Source organism: Cyprinus carpio, chromosome B23 (assembly GCF_018340385.1).
Source record: "Cyprinus carpio isolate SPL01 chromosome B23, ASM1834038v1, whole genome shotgun sequence".
Classification (NCBI taxonomy): Eukaryota; Metazoa; Chordata; class Actinopteri; order Cypriniformes; family Cyprinidae; genus Cyprinus; species Cyprinus carpio.
Window position 1 is genome coordinate 22897255 of NC_056619.1, and position 12033 is coordinate 22909287.

The 12033-nt window shown below is 33.5% G+C and overlaps 1 protein-coding gene across 1 annotated transcript in view; it reads left to right on the forward strand.

Annotated features, from left to right (window-relative positions):
• nfatc2a (nuclear factor of activated T cells 2a) overlaps nt 1–12033 on the forward strand; it is a 30533-nt gene that overhangs the window by 1765 nt on the left and 16735 nt on the right. Inside the window, 7 exon segments of the mRNA XM_042750539.1 lie at nt 1845–2249; nt 2252–2768; nt 3851–4019; nt 8586–8788; nt 8882–8919; nt 8922–9053; nt 10705–10842. Of these exon segments, the coding sequence (XP_042606473.1) occupies nt 1845–2249; nt 2252–2768; nt 3851–4019; nt 8586–8788; nt 8882–8919; nt 8922–9053; nt 10705–10842 (1602 nt within the window).

Sequence of the window (12033 nt, forward strand, 5' to 3'; positions counted from 1 at the left end):
CAAAACAATTGTGTTTATTTCCATAGAGTGCGACAGTCGGGTTCTGGAAGTTAAAATCCCATTCATTTTCTCTATAGGGGAATTAATTGTAAATCATACCTTAAAGAGAGACCTACTGTGAGCTACAATGTTGTTAATCAATGGTACATGCTTCTGTTGAAGTCCTTATCACACATTTGAACTTATTTTTTTTTTATATAATAATCATGTTTAACAGTGGAATAAAAAAAATACTTGGCTACATAAACTACATAAGAAGCATAGCCAATGACGGATTTGTATGCAATGAATGTTGTAATGAACATCTTGTAATCATGATTATGTCCTTCACGAATTATCATTGCACAACCTACGATAACACAACCATAACACTTTGACATTTTCTTTGACATTTTGTCCGATTTTCAGATACGCTTCACCACATAGCTAGTTGGTTTGATTTATTGCTTTTAAAAAAATCCCTTTGGGAAAAACACTTTGAAAGCAAGGCTGCTGAAAAGGACATGCACCATTTACCGCTTCACGAATATATTGCTGAATCTGAGTTGAAACTTGTTTCATAATTTGATTAATTTTATACAATTATTGAACACAATTGGATTGACTTGAGCTGAATAATGACACTATTATCTTCTGTAGAGCTACTTTATAGTTGAATTTAGTTTGCTTCATAACTAATGAACTTTGCAACATTTACACTTATTGATCTAAATTAAAGCAACACTGAACTAAATTGTGATAGATGACACTCAAATGATACAAAGTATAGTCTGTTACTGATTACAAATCAGTGATGAGAATTGTAGTCGCTAATGTTATTTGCATTGCTCATTTTAGGTAATGTATATTCGGACTACACTTTTATAACACTTATAATACTACTTACCACAAAATTTTTATAAAAAATAATAATTGAATAATTTTATAAAAAAAAAAAAATAAACTATATTCCATTCTATGTTATCAATATGTCATAAAATGTATTAAACATTACATTACTCCAGGGTTTTCCAAAAAGGGGCCATTTTCATATTTTGATTTTTTTTTTTTTTTGTCATCAGCAGTTTATAATAAAAAATATCAACCTCATACACTGTAAATAAATATAGGCGTATTTAACAAACAAAAGAAGAAAAATTAAATCACAAATACAATTAAAATGACAAAAACATGTTCAAAGCTAAACAATATGACACAGTAGAATTTTTTTAGAAATAAAAAATATAAAATAATGCAAAATAAAAAAACAATTCACTGTCATAATAATAATAAAATATAATCATCCAACAAAAAAAAAAAACTAAATCTGATTATGAAAAAATCTAATACAAGTACTAAATCTTTGGAATCTGATTACATAAACCAGATGACATGAAATCAGATAATACCCAGCATTGATGACACTATTGTCTTTTTAGAGCTGCTTTATAGTTGTGCTGAGTTTGCTTTACAACGAATACATTTTGCCATATTCACAGTGTTTGAACTTAATTGAGCTGTATAACAACACTTTTGTCTTCTGTAAAGCTGCATTATATTTAAACTGTTTTTGCTGCATAATGAATGAACTTTGCAATGTTCAAAGTGTTATTGAACTTAATCAAATAAACATTGAAATTCAATTGAATAATGACATGGCTACTTTACATTGGAAACTGTGTTTGTATCATAAATGAGGAACCTCGCAACATTCACAGTTATCTAATTGAATTGAATCAATACTGAACTAAATTAAGATGAATATAATGACACTATTGTCTTTTAAAGCTGCTTAAATGCATACATTGTTTACTGAGTTTTTGGACACTCTTAACCATTTTGTGTCTGTTGTTTGTTTGTTACAGATGAGCAAAGCATCTCCTCGCACAAAGACCTCATCTCTCCTCCCAGCCTCTCCTATCCTGTGGAGGAAGCTCAACCGTATGGCATCAAGCCGTGTGCGGCTTCCTTCGCCGAACTCAGCGCCGAAGGTCTCTCAGGCTACACTCAACTGGAGCCCAAGAGCTTCCTGGAGAACGCCAGACCCAACACAAAAGCTCAGACCCCCCATCAACAACACAACACCCATACAGAAATAAATACATTCGACGATACACACTCCATAAACAACCATCTGAACAACATCAGCCCCAGTGCCGGTCTCACCGTGCCTGGTCACGACCCTCTGGCCTATAGGGAGCCGCAGTGCTTGAGTCCCGCCAGCAGCAACTCATCCACCTCCTGGCATTCGGAGAACTACTCGCCTTGGGCTTCCCTTCGTTTCGCCCAACAAAAACCAAACAACCCGAAGAACTTTGCCCACGACTCCAAGGCGTCCACACGGGTTCCCCTCGAACCAGTCCGGGAACTTCTCCACGAAGCAACCTGGCCGAGGACGGCTGTGTGGGGCCTCGTTCTCCTTCGCCCCGGTCCGGCTCACGCTCCACCTCCCCTCTATGCAAACGCACCTACGACATGTACAGAAACCTGGTGCCAGTGGCCCGTTCGCGCAGCCCATCGCCCCACGGTGGCCACGAAGAACATCATGCCCCCCATTACGGCTCCAATAACATCTCAGGGGTCATGAATGGGTTCGGCATTGCTCAAGCTGGTTCCATTCCTACCAAAATCGTGAAGACCAACCAGCAGGCCTACTCGCTTTACCCAGAGAACCACACTGAAAGTTACCTGGTGTCATGTGACCAGGATGTGAAGACCAAATCTGGCCCTGAACCGTTCTTCGTAATCCCTCAAATCTGGCCTAAACAGCTGGTGCCGGGAATATGCAGGTAAATATTTGCTCTAGTATCATCAATTTTCTTTCGATGCATGGTTTGTTTGAAAAGTGATAGGAATGAGATGAAGATAGTTTATTGTCTTTACAGTTTGGTAAATTATGTCTTTATTTCCAATTAAAATTTAAACTTATTTACACTTTTCATGATATATGTGACCCCTAATATGGATGTCGATACCAGTACCGATCTAGAAAGTATCGGTATCGGTCACCGATATTTCACTCATATGCATATATTTATATTAATAATAAATTGTAATAAAAGTACATTCTTTATTAAAAATGTAAATATTTATTTAAAATGAAATTTTTGGTATATTATTTGTTGGCAAACCTGTCAGTTGGCTAAGCAGACTTGGTTATTGGCCTGTACCGATAATCTTAAAAATTAAATGATTTAAATATTAAACAAAAAATTAAATGAATATAAATTTTTATATAATATTAATTACATACAAGAAATTCCTCTGCTTCTACTTTGTAAGTAGCTTTGGATAAAATGATTAATGTAAATGTAAGAATTAAAAATAAATAAAGTTAATGGGCAGTTATTTTTTTGTTTTTGAAAAACATCACTTATGCCCCCAAAGACATAAAAAAATACAATTTCAAATAACTGCTTTCTATTTGAATATATTATAAAATGTAATTTATTCCTGTGATGTAAAGCTGAATTTTCAGCATCATTACTCCAGTCTTCAGTGTCACATGATCCTTCAGAAATCATTCTAATATGCTGATTTACTGCTCAAGAGACATTTCTCAATATTATTAATGTTGAAAACCGTTGTGATGCTTCATACTACTGTGGAAATTGTGATTCTTTGATGAAAAGAAAGTTCAAAAGAAATTCAAAATGTATTTAAAATAGAACTCTTTTGTAACATTGTAACATTATAAATGTCTTTACTGTCCCTTTTGATCAATTTAATGCATCCTTGCTAAATGTACGTATTGTTTCAAATGACACGTTCTGCAAAGCCCTCTGTGGCTCATGCACCTGCTGCTCTTTTCATGCTACGAATCGGATATGTGAAGCAAATGAGCATGACTATCATCTTTCATCTGTCCCAGCATCCCTGTGGCTTCCCTGCCGCCGCTGGAGTGGCCTCTGCCCAGCCGCACCGATCAGTACGAGCTCCACATCGAGGTGCAGCCCAAACCGCACCACAGGGCTCACTATGAGACCGAGGGCAGCCGCGGGGCGGTCAAAGCCCCTACTGGAGGTCACCCTGTGGTCCAGGTGGGTGTTCATTCTGTCTCTCGCCTCACTAGACATGCGTGTGAAGGTATTTCCTAGTCATTATGCAGCGCGAGGTGATTTCGCCCCAGGTCAGAGCTATGAAAATGGCCCTCTGCTCTTCTGTGTGTTGTCTGCTTTTATCAACCCTCACACAAATGAACGCACTCATTCATTAGTATTGTGTGTTAAGACAACAGGCATCACTATTGTAATTGCTTATGGTCAGGGATTTTTGATTTTTTTTTCCTTAAAATCCCTAACCCTAATTATTAAAATGTAAGCTTATAACTCATCCAGATACAGGAATAAGACCTCAAATAATGGTCTTATAACACCTTCTAAACCTCCCAGAACACCCTGGCAACATGGCTTATTTTATTTTATTAAATTTTTTATTATTTTCATCTATTTTAATTTATCTTATAATGATTTTATATGTGTGTGTATATATATTTATATTTATATATTTATGTATTCTTTTTTATGAAATGCTATTATAAAATAAATAATAGTATAAATTAAAATAAATGTGTGTGTGTGTGTTTATATATATATATATATATATATATATATATTATCTATATATATATATATATAAAATTTTATTAGCTATTATATATTGTACTAAATAAGTTATACATTTTTTTATAAATGGAATTTTGTAAAAAAAAATATAAATTACTGTTTAATTTTATTTAATTGCAATTGCAGTTATATATATTATTTGTATTATTTTATATTTACAATCTTTTTAAAAATATATTTATATATTTTTATTTTATTACTACTTTTCTCTATTTTTTATTATTCTGTTTATTTGTTTTTATATATATCTTTATTTTATAATTTTTTTTTACCTCTTTAATTGATTTTTTTATTGCTTTTTTTATATTGGTATTACATTTTATTTATTTGTTTTTACAAATATTATATATATATATATATATATCTATATATATATATAATATATATATATATATATATATATATATATTATATATATATATAAAGTATTTATATATTTATTTTTTTTTTTTTTTTTTTTTCTTACTTTTTTACAAAATATTTGGCATTTTATTATGATATTTTTAATTATTCTATTTAATTAACAAATACATTTTTCTTACTTTTTTACATTTTACAGAGGGTTTTACTGCTTCTAGGTTGCTTAACTCTGTTCAGGAAGTTGTGTTTACCTCGAGCTTTTACAGACGCAGTAATGGCAGCTGTACTCTGAAGACACATGATATTGCTCAGTTTGTTTACCATCTAAAGTTTGAAGTTGCTCGGGTAACAGTTTATATGAAAGGCCTCTTGTTGCTTTTTGCTCTCTCAGTGTAAACCATCTTTAATGGTCTTGTTAGCGGAGCGGCCAGCATCCTTCCGATGTCAGTGCTCTGTAAAGATTGCAGACTGCCTTGGCAATGCCAAAATGGTTAATGCTTTCCATTCCCTGGCTCTGGCTGTGGTCAGTGCAGCGCGGCGCTGGCCAATCACGTGGCAGGAGTTACTCAGGACTGCTCCTTCCTCTACTTTACTTTTCCAACCTCACCACTGACTCACCGCTCGCCCGCTGCCATGGCAACCAGGTTCTCAGATGGCCCATGGAAACGGCTGTGTTTACTCACTCACCTGTACCTCAAAGAGACACATTTAGATGTTTCATGCAGAATGACAGTATTTATAGAATTCTGCTGTCAAAGTCAGTTAAACGTTATGTTGTTAGTAAAAAGTTGCAGTCATAGGTTGCTGATTTAAAGTCACGTTTCACTACAAAATAATAATAATTATTTATATATATATATATATATATATAGATATATATATATATTATATATATATATCATATATATAATATATATAGTGTTTATAGCGCTTTTTCTTAGGAGAAACATCTGAGAAGCGGAAGACTTGAGCAAACATGTCAGTATGCTCTCCATTTAATCTCACTGCACTTTAGGAGGAGCAGTTGTCCAAATGGTTTTGTCCACCAAATATGAGCTGAAGTGTTGACACATGCCCCGCTCAATGTGCTTTTGAACTCCAGAGTAAATTTAGCTGCATTTTCATGCTCTGTGGTTTCTGCACGCTTCCTTCCGATCTAGACACTTTTTTTCTAAGAGTGCACATCTAAATTGTTGCTTGCATTTTTGTGTCATCTGCTTTCAGTATTCATGGCTCTGCTTGTGCAGTCATGTCATGCTGATTTGAATATTTTTAGTATATTCACAAAAGGACACTAACGGAGGTCAGTTTTTCCATCAGTTACTTGGAAGGAAGCAGCTGAAATGTAGTCATCTTGAAAGTGTCTTATACTTTCATTTGTCATATAATCTGTCATGTGTGGTTTTGACACAAACTGAAGACTGCTAGTTATTTAACAAATCGCAAGATCTTTGATATGTCATGACCCAAACTGCAAAATTAAATATCAAAAGTTCAACATTTTTTTTTTTTTTTTTTTTTAGTAAATGCATTAAAAATATATATATATATTTGCATTACTCTTTATTTTATTAATTGCAATTATTTAATTGCAGTTTTAAAAATATATTTTTAATATTTTATTTGATTTTCTTGATTGCTTATTATTTTTAATTGTTTTACCTCTTTATAAATTGCAGTATTTAAAAAAAAAAAAAAATATATATATATTTTGTATTACTTTTATATATATTATCAGTTGCATTTTTTAAAATATATTTTTTTATTTGTATTACTTATTTACTTTTGTTTATTCTTTATTTGTTTTTACAGTTATTTTTTAAATTCATTTTATTAGAGACAGAAAGATAAGTAAGGTTGGGATTTTTTAAGGACATGTATTGCCATTTACAGGGCTTGCATGTTCCATACCAAGTAAATACTAAGTTTGTGTTTGCAGAAATCATCAAAGTTCCCTTGAGCAATGCATTTATCTGTAATTGTAGGGATTCTCCCTGCAATTAGTTTATTACAAGTAGTTTGAATGGCTAAGTCCAGCTCTTTAAATGATTAGGCAGTTTTTTCAGCCTTATATTATATTAAAACTGGTCTTTTTCCTGCACAAAGCCCTTAAATTACAGCCTCCAAAATCCCCAGCCGTGAAATACGTGAAGTTATAATTGTAGCTAGATAATGCCTGTTTTGTTGTGCACCATATCTTGCTCATCTACAACAAAATGACAAAGCCATAGTTGTTTTTCTCATTGGGCTTGCCATGTTTTGCATATGAAAATGTGACCCATTTGCCTCCGTGTCGGACAGGATTTGAAAGCTCTTCTGAATTATTAACCTTCAGTGCAGGAATTCAGACAACAAACCAAGATGCATTTGTTTAAACACACATTCGTCTGTATATGGATAAACCCAATTTTCGATTTTTGCACGCAGCCACTGTATGATTTCCCAACTGCCACACCAAACTAATTCAGATTTTGGTTTAAATTTGAAATTTATCTTCCACGATCATATGGCACTGGAAGGACCCATAGGCCACAAACCTTGCCACAGTTTGAGCTCTCGAGTGACTGATGGGTTTCCTGCAGAGTTTAAGGAGATGAGAAGATGTTTGCAGATGGCACACACCCTTCTGGCTCGAGTTCAAGGTTTCTGAAAATGCTAATGTTTCCTGCAGGTCTCTGCTTCCCAACCAGGAGAGCAGACCTTCGCTAAAAGAGCTGCTAAAAAAAGCACTTTACGTGTGTGAATCTGAGATACTGGTGATGTGCAGTTGCTATCATAGCATTTCTTCTCTGCTGTTTTATCATTTTGGGGGGCATTTATGTGCAGGTATTTCACAGTTAACTATTAAATAATTAAAATCTCATTCAGGCACAATTTTGAACTTTTTTTTTTTTCTTTTAAGATAAGTTGAGGCCAAAACATCAACAAGCATGACAAATATTATATATTTTATATATATATTTTTAGATATTTATATTTTAAAATATATTTAGTATTTTTATACATTTAATATATATTTTTAATATTTTGTATTATATAATTATATTTTTTAATACTTTTATTCAGCAAGGAAGCATTTAATTAAGGATGTATTTAATTAAAATAAATTGATCAGCAGTGACATTAAAGCCATTTATAACGTTACAAAAGATTTGATTTCTGTTTCGAATAATTGCTGGGGGGTTTTATTCATCAAATAATCCTCACAAAAATGTGTCATGGTTTCCACAGAAGTATGAAGAAGCAGCACAACAATTTTCAACTCTGATAATAATCAAAAATATGTTTCGTTAGCAGAAAAGCAGCATATTAGAATGATTTCTGAAAGATCGTGTGACACTGAAGACTGGAGTAATGATGCTGAAAATTCAGCATTGCATTAAAGGAATAAATTTAATTTAATATATATTTAAATAAAAAAAAAGCTGTTTTAAATTGTAATAATATTTACGATTTTTGTTGTATTTTTAAACAAATAAATGCTGCTTTGATGAGCATAAGGGAAGTTCTTACTAAGAAATTACAAATCTTACCGACCCCAAACTTTGAACAGTTTGAGTCCTAGAGTTTAAAATTGAACCATGCTAATAAATATCTCTTTTTGCGTTTTTCTGTGTGCAGTTACGTGGATACCGAGGCAAGGAGCCGCTGGGATTGCAGATCTTCATTGGCACGGCAGACGAGCGCATCCTGAAGCCTCACGCTTTCTATCAGGTCCATCGCATTACCGGCAAAACCGTCACCACCACCAGCTACGAGAAGATCATCAGCAGCACCAAAGTCCTGGAGATTCCTCTTGAGCCAAAGAATAATATGAAAGCAATGTGAGTAAACCTTGATGATGATGATTCTTCCTCCTCCTCCAGTTTTTGGTTTTAAATATGCATAGTAACATGATGCTTCTAAATATCTCTCAGAAACTATTAAGCTTCGAAACTCAAACATCGAAATGCTAAAAGGAGATACGAAAAGGAGAGACCGACATCGGGCGGAAAAACACACGCGTTCGACTGATTTTCCGTGTTCATATTCCCCAGCAAGGAGGCCAATATGTGTCTCTGCAAGTTGCTTCGCATCCCATCGAATGCTGTGAGTAAAACTAGTCTACAAAGTGTTGAAATCAGAATGAAATCAAAGCTCATTGCTTACTTGGTGGCTTCAGCTCTGAAGGACCTGACAGGTTTAGCGGCTGGATGTTTTAAGGACATGTATTGCCATTTACAGGGCTTGCATGTTCCATACCAAGTAATACTAAGTGTGTTTGCAGAAATCATCAAAGTTCCCTTGAGCAATGCATTTATCTGTAATTGTAGGTATCCCCCCAATCAATTAATTAAAAACAATTTAAATTGATAAGTCCAGCTCTTTAAATGATTAGGCAGTTTTTTCAGCCTTATATTATACATTAAAACTGGTCTTTTTCCTGCACAAAAGCCCTTAAACAGCCCTCCAAAATCCAAGTTAATTGCTCAATTAAATCAAAGCTCATTGCTTACTTGGTGGCTTCAGCTCTGAAGGACCTGACAGGTTTAGCGGCTGGATGTTGTAATATCTGTTTTGGGTCAAGTATTTGAACACTTTGTGTGAATATTTGTCACTCTCTTATTACATATCAAATGGTTTTGAGTTGCATATAATTCTGCAGCCATGTCTCATTGCTCTGCTTCCTCCTGAGTTGGGTTTCGTTTTAAGCGAACCAAGGTAAACTGTGCAAAAGAGGAATGAATTTAAAATGAGCCTGATAAAATACAGCTCCCCACCCCCCGTTTCTCTAATAGGAAGTTTAATCTGTTGTGTCAGACACTGAGATACTGCAGACGTATCTCAGCCGGTTCTCAGGTAACATGCTGTATTATTGAAGAGTTTAGCTTCACATGCTTCATTAATTCAGATTACAGCACGTCGCACATCTGTCCAAAGGTCACTCGTATTTGTCTTAATCACAGTAGCTGTGGCGGATATTAAATCACTGATAAGTTTTACCAGTGTGTGTCCTTAATATCACGACGACAAACTTTATCACCTTGTAAAACTGGATTTAATGCTTCTTCAGCCTAAAGTAAATAAAGAGGGCTTTTAATAAGCCGGATCACCCTGTCTGTTTGTTTACATGGCGTAATGTTAATTTGGCTGCAGCAAATTAATTTCATCTAATTTTTTAATCTTAATTCCAATACAAATAATTAAAACATGAATTCCCGGAGCTAAATTAGGATTGCCTCCTAATCTGTTGAATGATTTTAGTTTAAGATTATTAGTGTTATTGCTTGTATCATTTAATAACAACCTATCCCAAGCAACAATTACAGCATTATATATATATATATTATTAGTAATTAGCTTTATTACTGATATATTGCACAAGTTATATAATAATGTTATTTTTTTTAATTAATTTTATAAACATGAGGTTAAGTGTCATTATAAATTTGTTATATATCTATATAATTGATTTATGAAATCCTAAAAAAAAAAATCCAATATTCCAATATTTTTCATACATTAATGTGTATATTTTCTTTATTAATCTTATAAACATGCGATTAAGTGTATTTTTGAGAAACGTTTTATTGGTCACTGGATTTGGTCATCCAAAGTGACTTATTGATTGAGATAGAAGGTCTCAGTAAGTCTCTGCTTCATGGGCCTTTCTTATTGGGGTTCAAACCTGTGACGTTTAATTCAATCCAAACCTCTGAATATTCTCTGTTTGCTCTCTGTTTGACTCTACACACCACAGATCTCCCCACAAGATGCCCACCGAAGAAAAAAAAGAAATACACGGACTCCTGCTCGGTTCTCGGAGGCCAGCAGATGATTCTCACCGGCCAGAACTTCAGCGCAGATTCAAAGGTGATCTTCATGGAGAAGACTCATGGTGAGTGCTTCAAGATTGGTTTTCAAAGATTACAGGTCCATATGGAATCTGTGCTTTTTTCCCCCCACTTTTTATGAGCAGATTTTGAGATATAATCACCCCAAGAAATAGTTTATTGCAATTGTCCCACCTGTGTTAACATAATATGTATTGAAACAGGAAGTTGGGGCTGGACACACTGGATGTGTGTGGTTTGTTACTTGATTTTGCTAATCATGCTACTGCCTTGCTCAGGTCCTCCTACTATTTCTGCTGTTTCTGTTTATTTTTGTTATATATTTATTATTTTATATTATTACTGCTTTCTTTTATGCTTGTTTCTGTTTATTTTTTTATTGTTATTATTATTTATTTTTTTTTATAGACGTATTAAAAAAAAAAAAAGGAACAAACTTTATAACGATTTTAAATAAAATAAAAATTAAATAGAAAACTAATCAAAAATAAAAACTATCAAAACTTTAGAAACGTGTAAAAAAACTAAAAAAAAAACAAACAAATTACAAAAAATAAAAATAAAAAAAAAAAAAAAATACAAAAAAAACATAAAAAACAAAAAATTAAAACAAAATCTATTCTAAATATTCATAAAAACTATAGTAGTATCTCAAAATCTGCTAAAAGTTAACAAAAAATGTTTCAATGATTTCATGGGGGTTTTAATAACAGGTCTCGCCATTTTCTGTTCATGCAACACTTTTTATTTAATTTTTTTGTCATTTCCACTATTGCTTTTATAAGGCACCTGTTTTTGTGCTTTTTGTTTGTTTACTGTGACTCACACTGAGAAGCAAACTACGCTGACAATTTACCCATCAACAATTTGCATTATTTTGCAGATAAGAGGCAAAGCGTCATTGTCCTTTCTTTGTTGTTTCAGTGTGCGGGTGGCGCTTCTGCTGAAGAGTGTGTCGCCTTTGTGTTCAGTGACAAACATGGCTAGAGTTGCTCTTGTGTGTTGTCTGGTTTAGTTGATCAGACATTGTTCATAGTGCACAAACAGCATAATGTGAAATGGTTGTTTTGTCATTTTGTTTCCATATTCATGATCATTGTTTTATCTGAAACTAACAGAATAAATACTCGAACTGAATAGCTGCTTAAACATTATTCCAGACACACACAAACTCATGGCTGAACTTTATGAATGACAGCGGACTGCAAAAGATCAGTAGGCTTTCATTTGAATTG